The sequence below is a fragment of the Xenopus laevis genome, chromosome 3L (genome assembly GCF_017654675.1).
Source record: "Xenopus laevis strain J_2021 chromosome 3L, Xenopus_laevis_v10.1, whole genome shotgun sequence".
Classification (NCBI taxonomy): Eukaryota; Metazoa; Chordata; class Amphibia; order Anura; family Pipidae; genus Xenopus; species Xenopus laevis.
In genome coordinates, this window is record NC_054375.1 from 128204929 (window position 1) to 128220637 (window position 15709).

Consider the following 15709-nt stretch of genomic DNA (forward strand, 5'->3'; position numbering starts at 1 on the left):
GATTAGGAATGAGAAGTCATGGTTGCCATCAGGAAGCAGGGAAAGTGAAAATATTTATGCGGCAGCAGACAAGGTCAACAGATCCAACATGAACAATTTCTAATGGTAGCCATGATCAATCAAAGGAATGCAGGTTAAGAAGGTATTTAAGTCTGTGTTGGCTTTAGCAGCTGCTGCTTGGTATCAAAGAACATCTATCACCTACAAGTTAAGCTCTACGTTTATCATCGACATGTATCTCTGTCTACCAGTGACAGAATCATTTTAACAATAAGCACTGCCTCTAATCATCTGAAAAAAAGAGTTTATTTTATCCAATAAACGCAAAATCCATGCCATGCCATGACCAGCCTCCAGTGCTTGGTGCAGAGAGCTCAGCAAGGCAGGAAAGTTTGAATTCTAGGGGTAAATTATGGGGGTTGTCCACTGATAAAGCACAGATGTAGGAGTCAAATATCTTCACAAAAAATAAAATCCCGTAGTTACATTCAGTTGCATGTTTCAGTCTGAAACTGGGCAGTCAGTGGCGTAAACTATAGAGGAAGTTGACCCCACAGTCGCAGGGAGGCCCAGACTATGGGGTCTGTTTCCTCTATAGCTGATAAAAACCCCTCCTCCCCAGCTGCCCAGCGAGAATGGGGGAAGCAAATTGGGCGGGTGTGAGTGGAGTTGGGATGGGACATGGGTGGGGCCGAGACAGGATGTTGGCAGGGCAGAGGCAGGATGGGAAGTGGGCGGGAGGACGGGGATCGGAGTGTGCCAAGCCCCTCTGAAGATTTTTTTGCAGGGGGACCCAGTGCACTCTAGTTACGCCACTGACAGCAGTCCTGAAGGTGCTCAAAGTTAACACGTTCTTCCCATAAATACTGAAAATGCTAATTATTTAGAGCCCTCTGTACACTCCTGGTCCCCCTGCATGCATTTCATCCCTGATTTAACTTATGGACATGGTTTTTCCAAAATAGAAAAGTTTCATTCTAGATACGATAGTTCATCATTAATCCAATGCTTTGTGTTTTAGGTGTTAGTTCACTTGGGATTTACTTTAACCCCCACAGAATACCTTATTTTTGTCTTTTTTCACATATCTGTACTTCATATATACTTTATATCAACGCTGCCTAAACTGTGGCACTTTAGCTGTTGCTGAGTTGCAAATCTGCGCACCACAAGAGAGCCGAAAAGCTAAAGTAGTAGGGCAGTCTTGCTTAATATAGTTATTCGAGTCATACAAAGGGGTTCATTTACCAGCCGCAGGGGTGCAAATTCGAGAATCCTAGCGGCAGTTGTGCCTGTGGGATAGGTGGTGCAAGTTGCATTCTGTACTTCCCTCTGCTACTGTTGGGTGAAAGTAATAGGTAAATGCTTTCTGGTCTCCAGGTTGAACATCAAGCTAGGGGTGTTCCAGGGGACTCTTTGCTACCCAAAGTTTGTTTTCCTCCAGCCCTACCACTGCCCCGAATATATACAGTAAGTACTAAAAAAAAGTCTAAATAAAGTGCAGTGAAATAATGCAGATATACAGTAGTTTCTTTACGTCCATTTGTGCTACATGTTAATGGTAAATAATGACTAACTCAGGAAGATGCAATCCAAAATACAAATTGTTCCAATAGAAATAATGATTGCTGTTTTGGACATTCATAGCTGTATTTATAGCTGAAATTATTCTGATTTATAACCCCTGGACCCTGGCAGCTAACAGAAAGGTTAAGCATGTAATGCCCTAAAATTAGGGTGACAAAAATATATTTTTCTTTGGCTGCAGACTGCCTTTATCTCCAGGGGAATACAGGAGTGAGAAATCTTATGGTTTCACAAGTTCAGCAAAAGTACCACAGTGCCACCCAGTGACAAACACGCATCTTGCTGCCTGTGACAGAAAAATCTATGTCCCTTGTCACATTTTGATATCTGAGAAAAATCCAATAGTGACTGGCGTTCCTTTAATCCGTTATACTAATGAAAGTCCCAGTCTTGCCATTTGCATAAGCTGACAGCTTTTATCCCTATCCAGGAGCAGAGAGAGAGGGAAAGCCAGGACACACCATCCAAGAAAATTATGCAAAGTCATTTTCTCAGCCAGTATCAAAGGTTAAAACAGCATCACAGGGGTCATTCAGTTTGTTTTTGTTCTCTCTTCTGCAAAAAATGCAGAGCTTATAAGTATGCATAAGCCTGCAGCTTGGTAAGCCCAAAATGTTTCATTTCTTGCTTGCTACAGCCAAATGAGGATGAGAAACAGAAAGTCTCTGGGGTTTTGTTAAATCCCCAGTTAAGATGACTGGTTCCCTTTAGATGGATATATTTGAACAGACTTAAAGGGACGAAGGATGTCAATTACAAAAGAGGTGCAGGTGCACTGTATAGGGCTGCCACATAGCTGTACCCCATTTGCCTCTTACATAACCTGTGCCCTGTACCTGTCATTGGTAAAAGATCATTAACTGATGTGCAAACTGCCGATTTTAGTGTTGCCGATGGGGACCATGTAAATATTGCTATATTAGCAAAACGGTAAGAGGCAATACTGCAAGACAGAGTTCCAAATAATTCCTGTGAACCACTACGTGTGCCACCTAGCTGTAGCTGCTACCTAATGGCAATATTATCAATAAAGAAGAAAGTTAACATAAGTAGGAAGGCAAAAGGCATGGAACTCCTGAAAAATTTTTTAATTTAATATGAGGGGGTGTACTTAGTGTCTGAACAGTGGTGTGTGGGGCTCATCAGGGCTGCCACCCAACATCCCAGCCTATATCAATATTACCAATACTCCCCTTAAATACTCTTGGGTTGGTCAAAACAGGACAATAAGCTTTCATTTTTCTTTTATTATCTGCAATGATTCACCTCCCCCCCCCCCATGAATATTTGCCATTTTGCTTTACAGTTCTCTTTATGAGATTAGAATACATTAGGGGGATTAATCCTATTAAAAGTAAATATTAATCTTTGGGCAGCATATCTCATCTTGCTATTTTCCTCTTATGTAAAGTATATTGCATGACTCAATTCATGAATGGTTAGTTCTGTAGCTTAGTTTATTAAATCATTAATACAACAAAAACCTGGCCATGCCCATCTAATCCTCCAGGCCAGCTGTTCTTCCACACTATTCTATTCATACCTCTCTATCCCTTGCTTGATGTCCACAAAAGGCTCAAGTGACCCATGGTTCCCTTGTGACAGTTGAGCCTACTCCAAAACATAGGTTAAGTCCCAAAGTTATATAGTATGATATGGCATATGTTGTAGGGCTTTGGTGAAGCCATATTTTTTTCTATAAGCTCCTTAACCACCAATGGGAATTTGAACGTGACTATTTTAATGAATTCATTAAAACACCATAAATATCACTTAAATCTTCAAGCAGACAGTTAAAATCTACTTAAAGACCAATGGTATATAGCAGAATATCACAATATGAAGCAAAAATATGAATGGCTTTGTGTGCCATAGCAGCTAATCACAGCTCACAGTGTGATTGGCTATAAATGGTCTTAAAACTCTAATAGGGGGAACTCACAAAGTGAGCCATTGTTACCCTTTGACTGAGTAGCACAGACCTCTATCTTGTCAGATAAGCCAAGTAGTTTATATTGTTTTCTGGGTGGTATTTGTATGGTTTACACACACCAGGGCTAGATATGAATTGGGCATTCCATAAGTATGTTCGATTCACTTTATGCCAATTGAATTGTGGTATAACATTAGAATACAAAAGTACAGTGTCTACTTCATTCGACCATAACATCCTAATGTTCCCTTCCTTTTCTTTCTCTCTCCCTCTCTCCCCTTCTCATGCTCTTCGTAGCTCTCTAAATTCCAGGCCTGTCACAGCTTAAAATAGATGTTTACAGAGGGGTTTCTAAGTGCACCAAAGCCATACGACAGGTGACAGATTATAATCAGCGACATACAAATAAATACGTTAACTGAACACAGATACAGTCTGAATCTTCATTCCACAAAGGTAAGTGATTACTTTCTAGGTGCTTTTAAGTTATACTAATCAGCTTGAGAGAGCACATGCAGTATTTTGGTATTGAGATGACAGGCTTACAGCTCTGATATGTAAAATCCCAAATACTCATCATCTCCTAAATTCTCACCTCACTAATTCTAATGAGATCAGTAATCTACTGCCAGTAGATGGAAAGATTTAGATTTAAAAAGACATACATACCACTGTGCCTCTCAGGCCTTTTCAATCTGCCTCACTACAGGGCTGGAGTAAAACAAAAAGGAGCTGCTGGAGATATTTTGGGATAGTCCTTCATCTGTCACGGAACTGCTGATTCCCACAGATAGCCTGTAGCTGCCCAAATAACTAACTCTATGGACAGCTTTAACCTTTATAACCAAGTATATAATATATGAGCTGATTGTAAACATTTTGGCTGATTTAAGTGATAGTTGCACATTTGCCAGTTTAGTCAGCTAGTTTGGCGCAGGTACATGGGTCAGTAGACCCATTCCAAAACTAATCAATCACAGTGTCAAACATATTTTGATCTAAAACTCTAATTGCCTGAACAACACATCAGTCTGTGCTAGTATCAGGAAACAACACTGAAATTTGTGCAGTTTGGTCTGTTAGGAGATCAGCCTCAGATGAAGTTAAATTACTGGATCAGCATATCCATTTTGAAAGTAAAGTGTGGTGTTTATACAAATGGCCTGTAGATGTCACTGTGCTTATACTGTGCATACTTCCTGGTAGCTTAAAAGTGAAAGTTACTGTTGTGTAATGCCTGCATGACTAATAAAGCACTGTTATACGCTACTCATCCTCGGCTACCCAAAAATTAACAAATGGCGACGAGGATGGCTCTTCTACCTCTGCAGCATCCTGCGCCTTTTCTTCCAAACCCTGGTGAGCCTAACATACCTTTTACTGCTTTGATCCGTATGTTTGAAAATTACATTATTGCTGCTGACCAAGGGGAGATTTCTGCTGCTAGAAAGCATGCTTTACTTATTCACTGCCTGGGAGAATATTCTATACATTACCATTACCTGATGAGACTTATGAAACTGCTCTTACTGCTATAAAGAACAGTCTGAGAGAGAGGGATATAGATATGAGTAGAGAGAGGGATATAGATATGAGTAGAGAGAGGGATATAGATATGAGTAGAGAGAGGGATAAAGATATGAGTAGAGAAAGGGATAAAGATATGAGTAGAGAGGGAAGGATATAGATATAAGTAGAGAGAAGTATATAGATATGAGTAGAGAGGGAAGGATATAGATATGAGTAGAGAGAGGGATATAGATATGAGTAGAGAGAGGGATATAGATATGAGTAGAGAGAGAAGGATATAGATATGAGTAGAGAGAAGGATATAGATATGAGTAGAGAGGGAAGGATATAGATATGAGTAGAGAGAGAAGTATATAGATATGAGTAGAGAGAGAAGTATATAGATATGAGTAGAGAGAAGTATATAGATATGAGTAGAGAGAGGGATATAGATATGAGTAGAGAGAGAAGTATATAGATATGAGTAGAGAGAGAGAAGGATATAGATATGAGTAGAGAGAGAAGTATATAGATATGAGTAGAGAGAGAGAAGGATATAGATATGAGTAGAGAGAGGGATATAGATGAGTATAGAGAGAAGTATATAGATATGAGTTGAGAGAGGGATAAAGATATGAGTAGAGAGAGGAATATAGATATGAGTAGAGAGAGGGATATAGATATGAGTAGAGAGAGGGCTATAGATATGATTAGCGAGAGGGATATAGATATGAGTAGAGAGAGGGATATAGATATGAGTAGAGAGAGAGAGGGATATAGATATGAGTAGAGAGGGAAGGATATAGCTATGAGTAGAGAGAGGGATATAGATATGAGTAGAGAGAGGGATATAGATATGAGTAGAGAGAGGGATATAGATATGAGTAGAGAGAGGGATATAGATATGAGTAGAGAGAAAGAGGGATATAGATATGAGTAGAGAGGGAAGGATATAGCTATGAGTAGAGAGAGGGATATAGATATGAGTAGAGAGAGGGAAATAGATATGAGTAGAGAGAGGGATAAAGATATGAGTAGAGAGAGGGATATAGATAAGAGTAGAGAGAGAAGGATATATATATGAGTAGAGAGAAGGATAAAGATATGAGTAGAGAGGGAAGGATATAGATATGAGTAGAGAGAAGTATATAGATATGAGTAGAGAGGGAAGGATATAGATATGAGTAGAGAGAGGGATATAGATATGAGTAGAGAGAGGGATATAGATATGAGTATAGAGAGGGATATAGATATGAGTAGAGAGAGGGATATAGATATGAGTAGAGAGAGGGATATAGATATGAGTAGAGAGAGGGATATAGATATGAGTAGAGAGAAGGATATAGATATGAGTAGAGAGGGAAGGAAATAGATATGAGTAGAGAGAGGGATATAGATATGAGTAAAGAGAGAGGGATATAGATATGAGTAGAGAGAGGGATATAGATATGAGTAGAGAGAGAGGGATATAGATATGAGTAGAGAGAGGGATATAGATATGAATAGAGAGAGGGATATAGATATGAGTAGAGAGAGGGATATAGATACGAGTAGAGAGAGAAGGATATAGATACGAGTAGAGAGAGGGATATAGATATGAGTAGAGAGAGGGATATAGATATGAGTAGAGAGAGGGAAATAGATATGAGTAGAGAGAAGGATATAGAAATGAGTAGAGAGAAGGATATAGATATGAGTAGAGAGGGAAGGATATAGATATGAGTAGAGAGAGGGATAAAGATAAGAGTAAATGTGGTTGCTGAAAGATATAAATTCCGCCAACATGGACAGCGTAATGGCGAATCCACAGAATAGTTTTTAGCTTTGAGAGAGCTGGTTGTTACCTGTGACTTTGGGAATTTAACAGATGAAATGCTAAGAGACCAAATAGTGGAAAAAACAAACTCACTTCGCATTAGAGAGAGACTACTCCTAGAGCAGGATTTAACCCATGCAAAGGCTATAACAGTTGCTAGCCAAATTGAAACAGCAGCAGCAGAGGCTAAAACTCTCAGTCAGGGAACTGCTGGGAATGTACAGATTGTGGATTCAACACTGTGGCCTAATAATGCACAGTCACAGGCAAAATACAGTGCTAAGGAAAGGGATTCACCTACACTGCAAAACCGTGCAGCAAATACAAATAGAAAATACTGCTTTCGCTGCGGTAGACAATATAAATCTTTTAACCTCTCCGAATGACTGAACGACCGGTCTCCATGGTACAAAAAATGTCTAATGGGTAAGAAATCACTGGCACTCAAAGGGCAGGTGCAAGCAGGGACAATCCCTTGCGTTTATTAGCAGTAAATGCGACGTTTCAGGGTGGGGTCTGACCCCGAAACGTCGCAATTTCTGCTAATAAACGCAAGGGATTGTCCCTGCTTGCACCTGCCCTTTGAGTGCCAGTGATTTCTTACCCATTTGCTGTTGGAGGGTGCCGACCCCTTTGTCACCATGCACCGGGCAATCAACACGTAGGCCAGGGAGTGGAAGAAGACCTTTTCATCTGGAAAAAAAATGTCTAGACACTCCACACACGGTCAGAAAATCATACGATCCTACATATCATATGATGGTATCTTTGTGTCTATGGCCAGTTTAACTCTAGTGTGGCTCTATCCCAATAATACTCCTTAAAGTCAAGGGCTGCACCTATCTTAGTCCTATTTATCTTGTGCTCCTAGGACACCTACTCTAAAGGATCTAGAATGGCTATTCCTTGCTCATGGGTTCCCTTGTCCCAATGTGAACTGCTCTGACTCTCACCACTCCAAGCTCTGGATATATTTTCAGCTTTCTTGCTGTGGAATCCAAGAAAGTGAATATGGAAAACAGAATTCCCTTTGCATGCTAAATGAATCCCTTATTTGAACCACATTGTACTCTTACCAATACCTTCAGAATCTGACATGACTCTATGGGGCTAGCCTAAGTTCACCCACCAATATATTCTACTTTTGAAAACACCATGCAGGCATGTTCCTATTCCCTCTATTCACCATTTGCACACACACTAGGGCTGTGATTCCCAACCAGTGCCTCGCAAGCAACATGTTGCTTGCCAACCCATTGGATGTTGCACCCAAAGTAGGTGCTTATTTTTGAATTCCTGGCTTGGAGACAAGTTTTGGTTGCATAAAAATGATGTGTACTGCCAAACAGAGCATCCTGTAGGCTGCCAGTCCACATAGGGGCTACCAAATTGCCAATCACAGCCTTCATTTAGTACTCCCCAGGAACTTTTTGCATGCTTGTGTTGCTCCCCAGCTCATTTATTTGATTTTGGGTCATGGGTAAGAAAGGTTGGGGACCCCTGTACTAGGGATATTCACCTTTCAGTGTTATTTTAGCCAGATCCCAATGGGGGCCGCTGTAAGTTGCCACTTTTTATTGGGCTGCTGGTGGGCTATCTGAGTTTTTGTGCACCTGAAATGCCTACTTTGGTTCTCTGTCCAGACCTGTTCCTTTCTGCATTCTGCATTTTTTATTTAAATACTAACTGCGCCACTCAATGTGCTGCTTTAGTTACCGTCTTTGTAGAAGTTCAAAGTATTTTTCAGTAGAGGCAATCAATGCTCCAACTCATTTAATTTATATGAATGTATATATGCAGAGAAGCAATGACCTGTACCCACAATAAGCTACAACATAACCTCATATTTTACTGTCTGTGTTAGATGAATAGTAATGGGTAATAAACCATATGTATAAACAGGATATATATTTTTCTTACTCCTGAACCAGGGAATATACTGTAAGGTCTGGGAGCTGTGATATCAAATTACAAATCTATTTAGATAAATAATAAATCACTACAAATATGATTTCCTCTCACGTACGCTGAAAGTCTACCAGTGCTCAGGAACAAAATGTCCTTTGCTTCTACAGATATGATGTTCCAAAATGTTAAATAAAAAAAGACATTAGTCGTGGGAAAACTAGGAATGTATTGTATCTTTTTATTAGTGTATTAATATGCTGAGCTGTTTAATTTGTGAAACTCTTCAAACACAGCAGCCCAGTAAGAAAGTATATTAACATTACTTTCTCAATATTAAATTACCTGTAAATGCCCTACATTTTCTTACAGCCTGGATAATTTAACATATATAAACTATTAGGAAGTTCAGGAACAAACAGTATTTGTGTTGGATTCTACTTTTTTACCCCAATGAGATATGATGAGCTGGGGTGATCCACCACAAGAGGCCCATATATTAAAGATCAAATACATTTTAGTGTTAAAGCGCTTCTTGAAATCAGCTTTAAACGCTATTTCTCTAAAACCGCAAATGCCATGAAAGTTATTGAAAGATCCAAATATATAAAGTATGAACAGAAAAAACGCTGAACTATGTGCAATTATTACAAATATCTCTAAAACCTCTAGAAAATTCAAGTTTTTCAGATTATTACTAGCAAGAAAATCCAAAAACCTCTAAGGGGGGAATGTAATATGTTTCATTAGGACAAAAAACCTGCGTAAAGACGTTTGCTAACGTTAGTGTCCATGTTTGCTTCCTTTTTGACTGATAAAAGACCTCAATGACTTCATCGCAAAGTTTGCGAACAAATAGTTTTTCTGAATGTTCGAGTGGATGTAAAAAAATGCAAAGCCTTTTTTTTGTGACAAAATATTTAACAAAACTCCAGAGCAGGTGTTAACCCTAAACCTTTGCTTAGAGAATATGCGCAATGTAATATCCTCCAGCGACTGATTTTACATTGCGAGTAGTGCTAACGCTAAACATTCGCAAAGGCACCATATTTAATATGGCTTGCAACTTTTAATTATATTCCCCCTTAAATGTCTGAATGGTTAAAAAAGTGACCAATATGATCAGCGCAGCTCCCATTGACTTCAATACGACCACAACTGCTTTTACTTGATGAAGTTTTGTAACCGAGTTTTTCGTGGTTTTTATACTTAATAAATTTCGAATTTAGAAAGATCCACACTTTTAGCAAATGGGGCAAACAAGTGAATCTTAATACAAACAGAAATCTCCCTGTGAAATTCTAGGTCAGTCAGTGAATTGCAAGATCACAAGTGGGAGCCATTGGCAGGAAGAACTTCTGCCCAGTAAGTTTGAAGGCAATTGAAAGGTATACTGGTAAAATTACATCCCTACAAAAAATCTATCCAATTCACCTAAACTATATAATTTTGCTCAGGTTTTACGGCCTAAAATTTTGTATGGAGGCTAAGGCTGGTGGCACACGCTACGATTCGGGGGAGATTGGTCGCCCAGCGACAAATCTTCTCTTCTTCGGGCAACTAATCTACCGCAATGCCTTCCCGCTGGTGATTAACATTCTTGCCGGCGTGAAGGCATTGCGGGGAGATTAGTCGCCCGAAAAAGAGATTTGTCGATTGGCGACTAATCTTCCCAGAATCTTACCATGTGCCACCAGCCTAAACTTTATGCATGCTATATTTAGAACACAATCATAAACATAGTGACAGCTAAATGACAATTTTCACATTGACAGATTTACACAGTGGCGAAATAATCTTGGATCAGTTTGGAAGTTCTGGAATTTATCATGCCAAAAGATGACAAAACACTACCATAACACTCAAATGGCCGCTGTCCAGAATATCCCATTTCTCTCCAATGAACCTTTGGAGAAAGTTTTTTTTTTTTAAATGATCATATTTAAGAAACAGGTCAATTTCAGGAATTGCCAGCAGCTATGAACTGGTTGAACATTTTCAAAATAAAATTTACCATTTTTTCAGTGTAATTCTTACAGTAGCTCATGATCATGTTTTCTATACTATTCCCCACAGACTTAGAACATAAGCAAGTCTTCAATGCATCTATGATTTAGCTACAATTCATTGGGGCACATTTACAAAAGAGCAAATTGTGTTCTTTTTTTGACATATTTTCACCTGGAAGACTATAAACTATAGCCTATTTACTAAAAGCTGAAGAGTAGAACACTTCTCTAGCTAAACCCTGAAGAACTATTGCGCCATTTAGCCAGGCAAATGTTCGCCCCAGTCAAATGATTTTTAATCCACTTATTTATCAAAATGTGAATGTTTCTATTCATTACCCTTTTCGTCAAAGTCTATTTCACCAGGTTCTGACTGGTGAATAACTTAAGTGAAGCTACATCCTTACATTACTACTTTATTATGTCAGTAACATCATATCTGTATTCCAAAAAAATGCACATTTTGATGAATACACGCATGCGTCATGAAATACCGTCTGACGTAGTTGCACAAAGTCTGGCGGAGACTGCATGTAAGTAAATGTGCCCCATTGTATCCCATCCTCACACAGACTAAGGCTGGGCACATGACAGCTCAGAATAATTCCTCACTCACTTGCCTGTTCACAAAGGACACAATTTATTTCAATGGGTTATATTTCTTTTTATTACAGCAATTATTTTCACAATTATACAATACCGGAATGGCTGATCTGGATAGAGAAGGAGTTCCAATTATAATTTGTTGAATAGATCCTTGAAAAACAAATTGTGAAAATACATAAAGATATCACATTCTTAACATTTAATATGCAGAAGATTAAATGAAGGTTAAGCATTAAAGATTAAGTATTGATTAAAGTCTGATTTGCAATGGTACAGCAGATGTATAATTCATTAATCTGCAATTAAAAATCTATCTATTATTTGAATGTTTTATATATTGCTTACACTTGTGTGAGGCCTAGAGCTGTTGTCTATGCTTACCAACCCATAGTTACCCAGTTCTAACAAAACTTTCTCCGTCCCTGAAGAAATAATCATAGGAAGATTGGGCTTCATGGCAGCCTCCCGTTTCTCCAGTCAAGAATCCCTCCTAAGCGGAAAATACAAAATAAGCAGTCACAATGCACTTAGTGTGTTTGAGCTGGAGAAACTTCTGTATACAGGGAAGATAGTGAAACAGCATGCAGACGAAGTGTGGCCAAACCTGTATTTGGGAGATCAGTAAGTAATTTAATTGTACTCACAATGGGCATTTACTACACTACATCAGAATGATACATTAGATCAAGAATTTTAAACTGACTTTGGGTTAAATGGCTGTCCACTCTCCCCTTTGGTGTTTAACTAATGCCTACTCAAATTGTTCTACACGATTAAGGCCTATCATATATGATTTAGCCGATGTGCCACTGTTCTAGATCCAACTTTATATTAGTTCATAATAAAACACAGTACTTAAGGGAGCAAAATATTATTTTAAGTTTTTATTCTAAGAAAATACATAACTAATGTACAGTATAGTAAGTATGCATTTAATCAAGTATTTTACATTTGGGTTTTTTCATAAATAAGCAAGCATTCAAGTTGTGAGTTTATTCAAGGTAAAAAAAAACTCACAAACTTGACCTTTGATAAATAACCCTTTTAACTCAAAGGAGAACAACCCCCTTTAAACGTCAATATTAGATAAACTGTCCCAAATAGAAAACAGAAAGTTTTTATTTTGTTTTGGGGGAACTATCTGCAAACAACTGGACTGAAAAATGTATTGGAAGGTGAACAACCCCTATAAATAATTGACCCAACAACTACATCCATTGTGGTTGAAATGACCCTTCATTTTGTCAAATTACTTATCTTTATCCATACATTGTTTTGGCATTAATTGTACCAACTGCAATTGTATTTGTTTTTTTATTCTGTTTTTTTCTGAGTCCAGGGATATAGCAGCTAACAAAGGTGAATTGCTGCGGCTGAACATAACCCACATCCTTAATGCCTGCCATAGTCGATTCCGAGGAGGAGAAGACTACTATAAAGGAATGGTTATTTCCTATATGGGTATTGAAGCTCACGATTCCGAAATATTTGACATGAGTATTCATTTCTATCCTGCAGCAGATTTTATCCACAAAGCTCTAAGAGGGAGAGGTGAGCAAAGCAGTATTAATGGCATGATATTAAACAATGCACTGCATATAACTAAATCATAGATATGTGATGAATGTACCCTACTGGCATAAATGAATTCAGGTTCTTCATACCAAATTGATGGTACTTACCTTAATGGTTAACATAGTATGAGAATAAACATTTAGTAATCTTTAAATATGGTGTAAGATTGCAGGTATAGACTCTTTTATCTAGAATGATTGGGACCTGAGTATTTGTGGATAAGGGATATTTCTTTAATCACTATTACAGAGAAAAGGGAAATTATTTTTTACAAATTAGAATTATTTTCTTTAAATGGACTCTACAGGAGATGGCCACCCTGTAATCTGAGCTTTCTGGAAAATGGGATTCCAGATAAGGGATCCCTTACCCATATAATTCAAAGTCATACTAAGGGGGTTATTTACTAAGCTCCGAATACCCGAAATTCCCTGAAATCCAAAAAATTTGTGATTTTTTTTTATAAAATCTGACTTAAAAAAATCACGAATTTTTCGGAATTTGTTAAACCCCGAGGGCTAAAAAGCCAGAATATAAAAACACGGCATCTCAAACCTGTCGAGGTTGCATAAAAGTCAATGGAAACCGTCTCATTAATTTTTGGTTGTGTCGGGGGTTTCGGGCAATTTCACAATGTTTTCGGAGCTTACAGGTGAAAACTCCAAAAAATTCTGGGATTTCGGGGAAAATTCATGAAAAAATCGTGAAAATCTGAGCTTTTCCCGCAAAGCAAATTTGTAATAATAAATAAGCGTTAAAAACCCTAGCGGGTTATATCGGAGTTTGTAGCAGCCGATATTGAGATAAATTCGGACCTTGATAAATAACCCCCTTAGGAAATACAGATTTAACAGATATAAGGAAAGAATAAAGTTTATAAAGATGAACACTTAGGGGGATATTTATCAAAGTCCGAATTTATCTTTTATGCAACCTCGACCGGTTTGAGATGCCGTGTTTTTATATTCTGGCTTTTTAGTCCTCGGGGTTTAATAAATTCCGAAAAATTCGTGATTTTTTTAAAAGTCAGATTTTATAAAAAAAAATCACAAATTTTTCGGATTTCGGGGAATTTCGGGTATTCGGAGCTTAGTAAATAACCACTTTACAGATTATGTGCCTATAAAATAATCAATTTAAGGTTTGTTTTTTGTAATGTTCTTTAGGTAAGATTCTGGTACACTGCGCCATGGGAGTTAGCAGATCTGCAACACTGGTGCTTGCCTACCTTATGATACATCACAATATGACCTTGGTTGAGGCTATCACAACAGTAAAAGAGCGTAGAGGAATAATCCCAAACAGAGGTTTTCTGCGTCAATTATTGAATCTTGACAAATCTTTGCACAATGTATATTAGATACTTGTATAACTTACAGTTCTTATTTAATTCACTGTGATTATACCTGTATATCCATTAATTGAAGTAGAATTGTCACTCAAGTTCGTGTTTATGGTCATCTGGCTTCCTACTGCTTTTGTGTGAAAACTGAATATACACACATAGATGAAAAGTTATATGTAGCAAGTCCAAACAAAGTCCTCTCTAACTGAAAAACATGTAATAATTGATACTTGCAGAAACTTTACTAGCATGTTGGTTTTGGTGTATTTTATAACATTGCATGGAGTTTTCTAATAAATCTTGTCAAAAATATTCTTATGGTTTATACTTGTCTTTAATTCGTTATAGCATGTGTTCATATGATACTAGGGCATCATACCAACATTCTTATTTCAGATATTCGGAGATATTTGGCTAGACCGCCCAGATCTGTTCTATTTCTGCCAAATTTCCATTAAGCCCACCTTTTTTACTAAGATTAGAAAAAGGGGCAAATATACTGATGATATACTAAATGAAACAAGGAATAGAGACTGTTCAGTACCTGAATATTCACTGGATATTCTGTCTCTTACATAAATTATGTAAAGCAAAGTAAATGCTGGATGTCCGGTACTGTATGTATCTCACACATAACTCTACTGAAATAAAGTACCATATATGTCATACTGTTTTGCAGTATATTTCTTCATGTAAAGTTTCTGATTCATTCAGGTTATTTTTTTGGAATTGGTACCTAGTGTGTTAAAGGGGTTAAATGACTTTGAGACTGTTTCAAAGTATATATGCACATGTAGGGATGCTCTGCATAGTATATATTATAGTTGTAGCTTGGCCCAAAATAGTTTGGGCCATGAAAATTGGCATCAAATAGGTATCATAATATTTCTGCCAATTTAAATGAGTTAACTCGTGTTCTAAGGGGGTTAAATGAGTTTGGGACATTAGTTTCAAAGTATACATAGGGATGCTTGACATTAGGGTCAGACACCTGGGCCCTGGACCATCCTTTCCTCCTTTAGTTACTGTGGATGCCAATCGCAGCACTCCCAGGGTCGGGGTCAGATTGGCCAGCCCAGACCCCAGGGTTGGGTCTGATTGGCCTGGCAGGTAAAACCACTATTTCTCCTCTTCCTCACCTCACTCAACCTCTATATTTCAAGTCCGTTTTCTTTCTATTCTATTATTATTCTATCTATTTAGCCTCTTTGTTCCCATACAGAAGTAGGTAATGACAATGAAACAGGTCAAATGGATAGAAGCAGGAGGGCCCACTGACATTTGGGCATCCTGGTATACCGGTGGGCCAGTATGACACTGAAGGCCGGTATTTTTTTCAAGAAAAGGTGGCAACCCTAGGCACGTGGTGTGTGGCGGGGTGAGGGGATGGTGGCGCTCGCGACTGGATTGGAGGGCCTCTAGAC

General features: G+C 38.2%; 1 protein-coding gene across 2 annotated transcripts; it reads left to right on the forward strand.

The window, feature by feature from the left end:
• Positions 1 to 3865: 3865 nt before the first annotated feature.
• LOC108710616 (dual specificity protein phosphatase 26) lies at positions 3866 to 14597 on the forward strand. Of its 2 annotated transcripts, none has more exons than XM_018251730.2 (4): positions 3866 to 3976; positions 11794 to 11986; positions 12705 to 12916; positions 14107 to 14597. In XM_018251730.2, exons 2-4 carry the CDS (start codon positions 11820 to 11822, stop codon positions 14298 to 14300), a joined length of 573 nt encoding a protein of 190 aa, XP_018107219.1. In that variant the 5' UTR covers positions 3866 to 3976; positions 11794 to 11819; the 3' UTR covers positions 14301 to 14597. The 2 variants fall into 2 exon arrangements, with proteins under 2 accessions (XP_018107219.1, XP_041442868.1); XM_041586934.1 differs by lacking the exon at positions 3866 to 3976 and adding an exon at positions 10056 to 10115.
• The last annotated feature ends 1112 nt before the right edge of the window (positions 14598 to 15709 follow it).

Bases quoted from the DNA above. Each gene is read 5' to 3' on its own strand.
- LOC108710616 (XM_018251730.2), top strand. From the start codon at position 11,820: ATGGCAGCCTCCCGTTTCTCCAGTCAAGAATCCCTCCTAAGCGGAAAA. The intron at 11,987-12,704 runs GTAAGTAATTTA...TTCTGAGTCCAG, and splicing joins AACCTGTATTTGGGAGATCA to GGATATAGCAGCTAACAAAG. The intron at 12,917-14,106 runs GTGAGCAAAGCA...AATGTTCTTTAG, and splicing joins CAAAGCTCTAAGAGGGAGAG to GTAAGATTCTGGTACACTGC.